Below are 12,576 nucleotides of genomic sequence, written 5' to 3'. Positions count from 1 at the left end.
TTTTAAGCCACCTTTCTCACACAGACTTCAGGTAGAGAAATCATTTTTTTTCCAAATTGTTTCTCATTGGAGAAGTCTCAGTGAGTCTTCTTGCCCAATATTTGTGACCTTTACATTAAAAAAACCCAACAACCCTTTTTGGAAAACTTTCTTTAAATGTTGCATCTCTTCAGTTCACTGAACTAATTTTGCAAAAGAGGGTTGTGGGTGGTGAAAAGAAAAAAATATCTTTCTCATTGCAAGCTCTACCTTTGCAAAAGCATGCCTTCGGCTCTCTGAGCATCCTGCCCTTTTCTGGCGGGAAGTCCCTCTTCTCCTCTGACAGTTTGCCAGGGCACTCTTAAAACAGGTAAGAAACAATGCTTCCTTTTGCCTTCTTTCTTTCATTCTCTCCTTCTTTCTCTTTTTTCTGTTTGTTTCCTTCCTTTTTTTCTATCTTTCTCTCCCCCTTTCCTTTCCTTAGAAGTCCAGGGTTGTTAATACAGTAAACAATAAGTTGACCGGGCACAGGCTACACCCATAGATAGTGTTGCAGTGTCTAAGAATGGTAGATCCAGCCTGTGGATCTAACTGATTCCTTTAACTGGAGGTGCTGAGGATTGAACCGTTGGCTTTTAAGAAATTGTTTGGGGTATGCAAGGGGGTACCATGTTTTTACTTTTGCTCCCCTCAAAAATATGTAGATCAGGCCCTGTGAGGCCGAGGAGAGGAGGGAGAGAGGGAGTGACAGGAAAGAGGCGGCAGTCATGGTCTCTGAGGAAACACTCCCAGTAGGTCCAGGCCTTGCAACCTAGTTGGCTTACAGCAGCAGCAGTGGCTGCTGGCTATTTTGGTGGCCTTCAGAGGTGGCACGTGCTTGGAGGCCGTCTGTGTGGGCTATTGATGGAGCAGCAAAGGTCTGTTGTTGGCAGTGGCCACTACACCTTTCTGAGGCCAGCTGACAGAGAGGACACAGAGAAGCACTGGAGGTGTGTCTGTCTCTGAGGTAAGACTGTTTTGGTGGTTTGTTCAATATCCCTGGGCCTGCAGTAGGCAGGAACAGGGAAGTCAGCCAGTGGGAGACCAGAAATGCTGACTGAGCCATGAAGGGCCAATGGTTTATGGAGTGCATAGAATGCACCCCTCAGCCAATGAGAGACCTGGATTTGGCCACCCACAGGGCTTTTATAGAGAGGGCATAAAGCAAACTTTCTACAAGTGTTTCCAAATACCTTATCATCAATTAAGCATGCCAAATGTAATTCATATTTCTTGCTCTCTGACCATCTTTTCAATCTCTATGTCTTCAGCTGTTCAATTTCATGTCATAGTTCAGAAGACTAATATGGTTTCTTTAAAATATGGAATATGTCCACTGGAAGTACTAACAAGACTCTTGGCTAAGAAGTACACAAAAACTGAATAAACATTTAATTGCAGTTTTATTTGAAATTAAAGCAAAGTAAGGTCCTAGTGGCTGTTGGTCATTGTTCAGCTCTGTCAGGTTCTTTCTGGACAACGAATACATTTATACTTTGGATGCATGTAGAAGCTAATTATGTCAATACCTATTCTGGTTACATTAAACTAATGCCCAATTTTGCCACTATCACTACTAATATATTAGTCTCTCTATCAGTCAAGTTAGATGAGCATGAAAAATTCATTCAAAGAAGGCATGACAAGACTGTGCCTCCCCTCTTCAAATTTTGATTGTTTTTAAACAGCAGCTCTAAAATATAGCCAAATATTTGCAATTTTATTTTGCACAGTAAGTGACAAATTCATGGGGGTAGCAGGTACAGTTTCCAGTTGGTTATGGGAAAAACTGGCACTTATCACCTAGAACCAACACTGGTAAATGTAAGGTGATCCACACTGGGACAAAAAAATCCCAACTTCAAGAATAGGCTAATGGGGTTTAAACTTGCTGAGACTGAGAGAGAAAAAGCTCTTGGGGTCATAATGGTTAGCTCAGTGTAAAAAAAAGGCAAACTCTATGTCAGGGATTTATTAGGAATGGGACTGAGAATAAAATAACTGATATTGTGATGCCACTGTATGGTGCAGCCTCATCTGGAATACTGTGTACACCTTTGGTCAATGTATCACTAAAAGGACAAGATGATTAAGGGGTTGGAGCACCTTCACTATGAGGGAAGGCTGGAGATTCTGGGACTTTTCACTTTAGAAAAGAAACTAGTAAGGGGGGTGGCATTATAGAGGTTTATAAAATTATTCATGAAGTAGAGAGAGTTCATAAAGAGAATTTTTTTCTCCCTCTCCCAAAATACTACAACTCAATATAACTGATAGGCACTAGGCTCAGAACAGACAAAAAGAAATACTGCTTTATACAAAGAGTGATTAAAATGTGGCATTTGCTGCCAGAACATATAGTGATGGCCACAGGAATAAACAGATTTAAAAGGGGATTAGATAGATTCATGGAGGATAACAGGCACTAAACCTCTGAATTCAAGAACTGGGAGGCAACATCAGGGGAAGGGCTCAGCCTCTATGCTTCGTAGCTGGTCATCCAGGGGAACTGGTTGGCCATTGTGTGAGACAAGATGCTGGACTAGATAGACCACTGGTCTGATCCAAGAGGGCTCTTTTTATGTACTTATCTGTCTACCAGGCTACTTCATAGACCTAACTGGTAATAGAAAAAATATTCAGTGCCCTCAGTGCTGAAGCAGAGTCTAACATCATTTTTAGATTAGTTCAGAGGCACAGAAAGCACTCTGTTCTTCCTTAGGCTCTTTAACTCAAGGACAATTAGGCAGCACCTCAATCCACAAACGAGCTGTGATGGTATCTTTTAGTCAGAGTGGTGATGGGCTGAAAGTAGTGTTGAAAGGAAGGGTCATGGTTAGAGTTGTGAGGAGAGGAAGGAAGTGGCAAGGAAGACAGACTGAGGAAACAGATGTCAGTGGGAGGACAAGAGGGAGGTGAAGAGAAGGGGGGAAGAAGAATTAGAGTATGGAAGGAAAAAGATTGGAGGAGATGACAGTGAAAGCAAAGGGCATAGAAAGATGCCCTATGGTCAGTGTCAGAAGTTGGAAGGCAGTGAGAGAATTTCCCCATGAGTTTGCCATGGGTCCCTGCTTTTTCTCCTATATCAACAACACCTAATCATAGAGCCCTGTGGCGCAGTGTGCTAAGTTGCAGTACTGCAGTCCAAACTCTGTTCATGACCTGAGTTCGATCCTGGTGATCAGCCTTCCACCCTTCGGAGGTCAGTAAAATGAGTACTCAGCTTGCTGTGGGGAAAGTGTAGATGACTGGGAAAGGCAATGGCAAACCACCCCATAAAAAGTCTGCCATGCAAACCAACGTCACCCCAGAGTTGGAAACAACAGGTGCTTGCACAAGGGACAACCTTTACCTTTAATCATCACCATTACTGATAATCTGCATCACTTCTATATTGGACCAGTGAGGGATAGAAACAAAATGAAATGCAGTGCCACTAACACTGGTCCAAATAGAGTCTTAAACACTCTGTTATTTTTAACTTTGTGCACTGTTAGCACATGAGCTAGATGTCTGATAAATGACAGCAATTTTGACTTTCAAAATACAATTGAGTCTTTAAATGGCATTGATTGTTGATCTAACAGAGCCTGTAATCAACACAAGGGGGGGGAAACCTACCTCAGGCTGATAGTCAGTTGTTGTTCCTTTGATTTCATCAACTCGCCTACTTTAAAGGTTGCACAACCCAGGAAGCTTCGCTAGAAACCAAAGGGAATAAAAAAGGAGAAGATAGATGGGTGGACAGGTAGGATATACTTTTATTAGATTGCTGAATTTTAAGTGTTTCTGCTTTAACTTCACGTCTGCAAATCTTATGTTAGCACAACAGAAATATTAAATAACTATTCTTGATCTCTTATCCACTTGAATGCCTTCATACATCAGTGGCTGCATTATCAATAATTTGTAAAGCTACTGCAGGGGCCTCTTTTTCATTAAAAACAAACAAAATGACAACCTGACAAATAGCATGCTGGCAACCTACAGCTGTAGGTGTTTTTTTGTTTGTTTAGTGTGAAGCTTCAGTCGCCTGTTCTATCATGTCATGTTAAATCTGTAGAATCTTTACCACTGTTGTTCTTGCTACAATAATTTCTTAAACCTGGAGTGTCATCTTTATATGTCAAATAGAATATTTGCTTGCACAAACTATATTTATGTAGCACTTAAAGCAAGATATTAATAGAAAATGTTATATTTTCCTCAGTTCAGAAAAAACAATTTCATAGCAGTGCAAAGGAAGCCAAATGGATACATCCTGTTATATTGATCACACTTCTATTGACCCATATTCTTCTGTGGCTCTATACCAATGGCAGCCATTTGCACCAAACAGATTGTCTAAAGTACAAGACCAAAGATATCTTATTTCTCCTAGGTTGAAAATGTCACCAATAATTTTTGTGGTTTTGTTTGCAAAGTACTTGATCTAGTGATGATCTTGTCTTAAATCAGAAAGAGGCAATGGCTCCGGAAACATAACAGTTTTAGTTTGCATTTGTATCCTGTCCATTTCTGAACATATGGACAATGAATCTTTTCATACTATATCAAAATATCCCTAGTGATGTCATGGAACTAATTATTAATCTTTTTTTAACATACAGGGTTTAGGGTATTTTTACTAGATTACTCTCCTGGACTATTCCTTACTGCTTTTACAAAATCACTCCCAGGTAGGGCATACTTGAGCTCACATGAGCGCAGCATGAGGAAAGCATGCTTAAGGCATCATTCCTATGTAACGGAGCTCACTAAGTATGAGGGGTTGGTTACTTTGCATTTGTAAGAGAGATTCATGTGATGATTCTCTGCTTTCTAAGAGCTAGTTTATGAGACTTTTTTTTGGGGGGGGGGAGACCCTTAGGAAGCTCTGGATTTAACTATAGGCAGTGAACAGTCAGGTAGGAAAAGGACTGTGCTCCCTTTCCTAGTTTAGCTGCTTTTCATGACCCCTCCCCAACAGTTCCGTGAGTGCCTACCATGTTTGGTGCTGAGAAGCAGGAGTACAAGTGGAGGAGGGAAATTTGCTTCTTCTAGTGTTACCCCCCCCCTCCCCACAGACTCCTACTGGATCCTGGTGTGCACTGGTAAAAATGAAAGGGACATTTATGGCTTCCTGTGTCATATTCAGGGGCTCCAAGCAGACTGCAGAGACATGCTGCAGTCCATCTTGAAGTCCAGTATCAGCAGCATGGCTCTGGGAAGCGATGACCAGCACAAACCATGTAGATTTCCTCCTATCAATGTCACACTCTCTTCCAGTTTGGCAACCAAAACACTGAAGTAGCTCTGTTTATACTAGCCTTTAGTAGGCTAATCATGGTATGCACTTTCCCTCCAAAAGACTAAAGCTTCTCAAGATCAGACATTGTACCTTACAATTCTATGCCCTTCAGTCTGTCCACTACCGTGACCAGGTCCATTCTGATGCTTCCCCCCACCCAGTGCTATGCTAACTTCCCCTAATTTCTGTGTGGGAACCAGGTGGGTCCTTGTGAAAGAACAGCCTTTTTGCAACTTTCCCAGTTGCTGGCAGTTGTCTTAAATTTCTTCTTAAGATTAGTAACATTTCCAAATGGCTAAACATATGGGTGGGGTTTGAAATCACTCTGGTCTAATTCTACTGAAGCCAATGGAATTAGAATGAAATAATTCTATATAGAATTGCACTGTAAAATGCTTAGACATGTCCAGTTTCTGCTTCAAAATACATTAATTGTTTATTACAATAAGGAAGCAAACATTTTGGCAAAGGAAGGTGTAATGTTGCTGGCAGTTGTCTTAAATTTCTTCTTAAGATTAGTAACATTTCCAAATGGCTAAACATATGGGTGGGGTTTGAAATCACTCTGGTCTAATTCTACTGAAGCCAATGGAATTAGAATGAAATAATTCTATATAGAATTGCACTGTAAAATGCTTAGACATGTCCAGTTTCTGCTTCAAAATACATTAATTGTTTATTACAATAAGGAAGCAAACATTTTGGCAAAGGAAGGTGTAATGTACTGAGTGACGAGACGTGTTGACGGCAACATGCTTTATTAGTGAGTACATCACAAGGCAAGGCAACGCGGGCCGGGTCCCAATTATATACATACTCCGGAACAACCCTCAGTCTGGCCAGGTCCAATCCTGGCCAGTTAAACTTCCCGCCACAGATCTTGATTGGCGAAGCGTATTTGAGGAGCTACATCCATACGTATTTGAGGAGCTATATGGACTTCCACTGGTCACCTCTGTAGTATCCTGCTGCGTTGTAATTTTGGGACTGAAATGCAAGACACAACACTCCTCCCCCCCTAGTTCAAGACACAAAGTCTTTCAAGTAGGCTGGTGCCCTGCGTTCCCGGGTCGACCTCTTCGGGGTTATTTGGGGAGTTGGAGCGGCTGCCGTGGCTGGTGAGGTGGCTGGTTCCTCATGGTGGGGTGACGCCAGAAAAGGGCTGTCCATTGCCTGTTGCTGTTCCTGAATCTCCTCTCTAGGGGGTGCTCCCTCCACAGTGGTGCTCTTCCGCCTGCATAGTCGGTGCGGCCAGCATAGGCTGGGCAGCTTCCGGGGGTGTTGCTGTTAGTACTCCCCCCTTCCCACTCCCCTGATCGCTGTCAGTTCTTCCGGCAATGTGCGATGGTGCAGCAGGTCAATATGCCTCCTTAGTATCTGGCCCCCCTCCAACGAGACCCCTGGAAAGAATCCCCTAGTGGCTTCCCTGGTTTCGGGGGAACTGCGGAGATCCGTAGCCAGGTCAGGATGCAACCTGTCTAGCCTTGTGATCAACTTCCTCCCCATTAGTAACTCGACAGGGCTTAACCTGGTGACGGGGTTGGGGGTGATTCTGTTATCAAATAGGAAGGCTGCCAGGCGATGATTCCAATCTCCCTATACAATGCGATCCAGGGCCTCTTTAGTGGTGCGCACCATGTACTCTGCTTGGCCGTTGGTGGCTGGATGGAAAGGGGTGGACTGAATGTGCTGGATGAGGTACCAGTTCAAGAACTCCTGGAATTCCTGGGATGTGAAAGCGGTCCCATTGTCTGTGACGAGGGTCTCGGGAATCCAATGAGTGCAAAAGACCCTTCGCAAGGCTCTGACCGCCGCCACGGTGGAGGTTGAAGCTACGGGAATCACTTCCAATCACTTGGTATATGCATCGACTAAGATAAGGAATATTTGGCCCTGGTATGGCCCCGCAAAGTCTAGGTGTAACCGGCACCACAGTCTCCTGTTGGACTCCCAGCGGTGGACAGGGGCACTGGATGGATCAGGTCGGGACTGTTGGCAGGGTTGGCACCTTCGAACCCACCCTTCTATCTCCTTGTCCATCCCCGACCACCACACATAGCTACGTGCCAGGGCCTTCATGCGCACTATCCCCAGGTGTGTTTCGTGTAGGGCTTCCAGCACTTGCTTCCGCAATGGGGGGGGAGGGGAACCACCACCCTGCTACCCCAGAGAAGGCACCCCTTGTGCATGGACAGTTCTTCTCTGCGTGATGAAAATGCCCTGAATTCTGCGTCCTGTTTGCCCGTGGGCCACCCCCTTCCCACCCAGTCTAAAACGCGTGTGAGGATGCGGTCTCTACCCGTGGCCCGAGCTACCTCGGCGGCATGGAGGGGCCTCTCTGGTAGAGTCTCTATAAGCATCACATGGTGGGCGGGGGCGGGATCCGGGTCCGTAGAGGGCAGCAGCTGAGGGCGTCTGCGTGTCCCATAGCTTTGCCGGGGCAGTGGACCAGGGAACTGGTTCCACCGCAGGACGCACTGCGACAGAGTTTGCGGTGTCTGGCGGTCTGGGGCGAGAAGGCCCAGTAGCGGCTTATGGTCCGTGGCAATCGTGAAACGCTTACCGTACAGGTAGTCATTGAATTTATGCACACCCGCCACTATTGCCAAGGCCTCCTTGTCTATCTGGGCATAGTTGCACTCCGCGGGGGTCAGGGTCCTTGAATAATAGGCCACGGGAACCTCCCTCCCGTCCAGGAGTTGGTGCCCCAGAACGGCGCCCATCCCGTACGGGGAAGCATCACAAGCCAGAATCACTGGTAAGGATTCGTCAAAATGGTGGAGCACATCATTGGAAACTAGGAGGTCCTTGACTGCCTGAAAATTGGCAGCCTGCTTCTTTTCCCAGACGCACAGGGCGTTTTTATCGAGGAGCCTATGAAAATTCGAGGTTCTGCAATTGCCGCTTTGTGGGGCAAAAATGAATGATAAAAATTTAATAATCCCAAGAAACTTTGTAACTCCATCTTGCACGTGGGGGCTGGGGCATGGACAATAGCCCTGGTCTTGTCAGCCGTCGGGTGGATTCCTGCGGCGTCTACTGCAAACCCCAAGAACTCTACCCTCGACACCCCGAGGGAACACTTCTCCCACTTTACTTTAAGTCCTGCTGCCTGGAAATGGCGGAGTACCTCACGCAGACGGCTTCTGAACTCAGCATCCGGGGCGGCGATCAAAACATCATCAAAAATGGTTGCACTCTGGGGATCCCTTTGAGAAGAGCATCCATTATGCTCTGAAAAATCCCTGGAGCCACACTAACCCCAAATTGCAAATGCTGCACCCGAAAAGTTCCCCCGTGAGTCACAATGGTCTGGGCTTCTGTTTCGGCGTCCACCAGGAGTTGCTGGGCCAAGTCCAGTTTACCAAAAAACCTTAGAGCCTGCTAGGGCTGCCAATACATGGCTGACCACCAGAACGGGGTATGGGTTGTCCTGTCCTGAAGTGCCTTATTTATTGTGCACTTGTAATCAGCGTATATGCGCACATCTCCATTCGGCTTCACTTGAGTGACTATGGGTTTTTCCCATGCAGCATAGGATACCGGTTCTAGCACCCCCTGGGCCGTGAGGCAGTCCAGCTCCGCTTCTATTTTTGGTTTAAGAGCGAACGGAACTCGCCTGGCCTTCAGCCTTATCGGTCTCATGTGGGGATTGAGGGGTAAGGTGATGGGAGACCCCTTGTAGCACCCCAGGGACCCATCAAACACTTCCGGGAATTCCCGGCACATGTGCTCGAAATTTTGTGTTCACATCTGCTTCACCCCCACTATCTGAATACCCAGCGGTCGAAACCAGGCCAGCCCCAGTAATGTGGTGAGCTGGCATTTGACCACGAGAATGTCCAGCTTGCCCTTAAAGTTCTTAAACTCTACCCTTACAGTGGCCCAACCCAAAATCTGTACAGGGTTTTTTTGGAAGTCCCGCAGTATAAAGTCCATCGGTCGCAGCCGGGGCCAGCCATGGGGACAAAGTTTTCTTAGAGACTCCTCCGAAATTATGGAGATGGAGGAGCCTGAGTCCAGCTCCATTAGGCACGGAGCGCCCTCGATTAGGACCAACACCCTGACCTTATCTGGGGTGGTGAGGGGCAAGTTCATTACCTGCAGGCTAGTTGATGCGGTTGTGTAGGCATTGGTTGAGTCGTGGTTGGTGGACTGGCGTCTGCGGGTGGCCTTGGCCCGGCAAGCCTGTGCTATGTGGCACACTCTTCTGCAGTTCCTGCAGTCCACGTTGCAGTAGGGGCAGTCCCGGCACTCGTGTGGATCCCCACAGCTGGTGCACTTGGTGTTGGCTGGTCTCTCTGTCGCTCGTGGCCACATGGGTGCTCTCGGCCCCATTCCTGGTTGGCGATGTAGCTGGTTTGCCTCCTCCTCCTCTGGGTTGCCCAGTGCCATCCCCTCCTGGTGGATGGCTTCCACTCGCGGGTTGTTGTAAGCTTTGGTGCTCTCTCAAACGCAGTGGCTTCGTTGAAGGCGAGTTGGAGGGTGAGTTCTTCCTTTGCGAAGAGCTTTTGCTGCAGTCTTTCATCTCGGAGGCCCCAGACGAAGCGATCCCTCAGGTCTTCATCTAGCTTGTCGAAGCTGCAGTTCCCTGCGATTTGGCAGAGGGTGGCCAGGTAGATGGCGGCTGTCTCTCCTGCCCCTTGATCCCTCTTGTGGAAGAGGAATCGGCGGGCAATGATGGAAGGCTGGGGCAAGAAGTGCCTGGTCAGGAGTCTGACTATCTCCTCGTACGTTTTCTCCGTGATCTTCACGGAGGCCGAGAGACCCTTTGTGATCTCGAATGTGGCCTCCCCGCAGACACTCAGGAGCACGTCTCTCTTACGGCTGTCGTCTGTAATCATGTTCGCTCATAGGTAGCAGTCGACCCGCTCCGTGTAGGTCTCCCACCTATCGGGGTTGGCGGGGTCGAACTCTGCAAGGTGGCCCGTCGTCCCACTTGGGTTAGCCATGGCGGGGGCGGGCGCTTCCGTCTCCCTTGAATGTGTGCCTTCCTCGTCTCCGGCCAAGTCAGTGAAGTCCCGCTAGGGGAGTTACCTGGCTAGAATCCCATCCTCGTTGCCACTGCAATGTACTGAGTGACGTGTTGAAGGCAACATGCTTTATTAGCGAGTACATCACAAGGCAAGGCAACATGGGCTGGGTCCTGATTATATACAAACCCCGAAACAACCCTCAGTCTGTCCAGGTCCAATCCTGGCCAGTTAAACTTCCCGCCACAGATCTTGAATGGCGGAGCGTATTTGCAGAGCTACATCCAGGGACCAGTGGATTGCCACTGGTCACCTCCGTAGCATCCTGCTGCGTTGTAATTTCAGGAGTGAAATGCAAGACACAACAGAAGGTCACTTTACATTTGACAAGCACCTCAATCAAGTTACTTCAAGACCAAAGGAAAATAAGATAATTACATTGAGAATTGCATTTACAAGGACTGACATTGGGGCAGTCGTTTATGAAATCAAGGTTTGTATGTGACTTGACAGCTTCTCTTTATTGATGCAGGTTTATAAAACAGTGGATCAAGAAGGGTTTTGCTTTTATAGCCTCTTTCTTTACAAGCCACTGGGCATGCCTCATTTCATTTTTCGTCTGCAATGAGTAGCTCTATTACCAAGAGTTAGTTGGTGGACTAAACACAGAGGGATTTTTTTTTATAATTTCTATTTACAATGAAATTTAAAAATGCTAATAACAATAGTGTTTACTTCAAATATTAGCCAGACCTTTTGCAGTCATATTCCTTCAAAAATATTCTATTTAATCCATCCGTTTGATTGTCTTACCCCAATATCTGTCCTTGGCTCTTTGTGTTCTGCCTGGAAGCTGATGCGTACCTGGGGGGAGAGGGAAGTTTAGTTTTGATTGCATTTTATGACAACTGGTCTTCTGTGCATAGGATATACTTACTATAGCTTTCTATAATTTTATGGGGATTGTTGTTGTTTTTTAAAATAATAATTTCAATTTTTTCCCAATTTGAATTTATGCCTAAGTCTATTTGCAAAGCAAAATGTTAAATGTTCTCAAACTTTCACAATATTAAATAGTCAACCCTTTCAAAAATGGTGACCAGTTTTGGCAAGTATGCAGCAAGCCATACCCCAAAGCACAAGACAGTAACACCTGTTGGTTGCTGCTATAGCACATATTTAGTACCTTGTGAGTTGACATGGTTTTGTTACAGTTGTCAACTCTGGTTTGGAAAATTCCCTGAAGATTGTTCAGGGGACAGTGCCTGGAAAGGGTAGAATTTAGGGATGGACGATAGCTCTGCAAGGATGTCTGCCCTCTGAAGTTGTCATTTCCTCCAAAGGAACTGGTTTTGGTAGTGTGGAAGTCAGATAGAACTTCAGACCCCATCTGAGGTTGGAAAGTAGGTCGCCAGTCCCAGGTCCAATTGGGGGATCCTCTGGTTTCAGGGACTTTTCCCTGCCAGACCAGCTGGCCAGTGGGGGAGATTCTGCCCCTAATCAGAGACATCACCATACAATGTCGCCCATGTGATGGCATCACTCAGAAGTGATGTCATTGTATCAGGGACATTGTGTGAAAATGCTCTGGTTTTGGGGAAAAACTCTATAGTTTGAGGGTGAATTTACCACAGAGTTTTGCCCAAAATTCAGAGCATCACCATCACAATGATATCACTTCCAGGCGATATCAATGTGTTGCCCAATGTCTACCCCCAGAATACCCTTCCAAATCCCCCTGCCAGAACAACGACAGGATCTGGCAACTCTAGGTTTTGTCTCTAATCTATTGAGCACAAAACAAGCAAACAAGTGCAGCACAGAAAAAGGAGGCAGGAGCACAGAGTAGGTCAGTAGATTTCAACTGTGTTGGTCTTGTGGGTACTTCAGAAATTGTAAGGAAGGATAGTGGGCACAGTTGTGCCCAGAAGATGCAAGATGCTTTGAAGCTCAACAAGGGCTTCCAAAGCTCTGTGAATAATGCTCTTGCCCAGGGAGAAGAGCCATAACATAAAATAAGAGTTGAGGGTCTCTGTACTCTACACAGGCACAGACAACATTTTACTAGTGCCTCAAACAGCTGGTAAACAAGATAGGTTAAACCTCAGTTTGGGTGGTGACAATCCAAAGACAGTTGGGCTAGGAGAAAGAAATGGGGAAGTGTGGACCCAGATACACACATGCACATGAGAGCCCCTGCCCAATTGTGACATATCTTGATAGGTACTACCAAACATGGCTGTCTGGGGAACGCAATTACAAAATACTGTAAGGTTCCCAAATCCTCCTCTGATA

At 46.2% G+C, this 12,576-nt stretch overlaps 1 protein-coding gene across 7 annotated transcripts in view; it reads right to left on the bottom strand.

The window, feature by feature from the left end:
- Positions 1 to 12,576, bottom strand: part of INPP4B (inositol polyphosphate-4-phosphatase type II B) — a 394,186-nt gene that overhangs the window by 189,529 nt on the left and 192,081 nt on the right. For 5 of the 7 annotated variants that reach the window (XM_060246717.1, XM_060246715.1, XM_060246718.1 and 2 more), the window contains one exon: positions 3,640 to 3,719. In XM_060246717.1, the coding sequence (XP_060102700.1) occupies positions 3,640 to 3,719 (80 nt within the window). Of the gene's footprint in view, positions 1 to 3,639; positions 3,720 to 11,094; positions 11,146 to 12,576 lie in introns of all 7 variants that reach the window. The other 2 variants (XM_060246716.1, XM_060246712.1) reach the window with 1 other exon arrangement.

This window comes from Heteronotia binoei, chromosome 9, assembly GCF_032191835.1.
Source record: "Heteronotia binoei isolate CCM8104 ecotype False Entrance Well chromosome 9, APGP_CSIRO_Hbin_v1, whole genome shotgun sequence".
NCBI classification, from domain to species: Eukaryota; Metazoa; Chordata; class Lepidosauria; order Squamata; family Gekkonidae; genus Heteronotia; species Heteronotia binoei.
The sequence above is the reverse complement of the archived record's forward strand: the minus strand, read 5'-3'. Positions and strand labels throughout refer to the sequence as shown.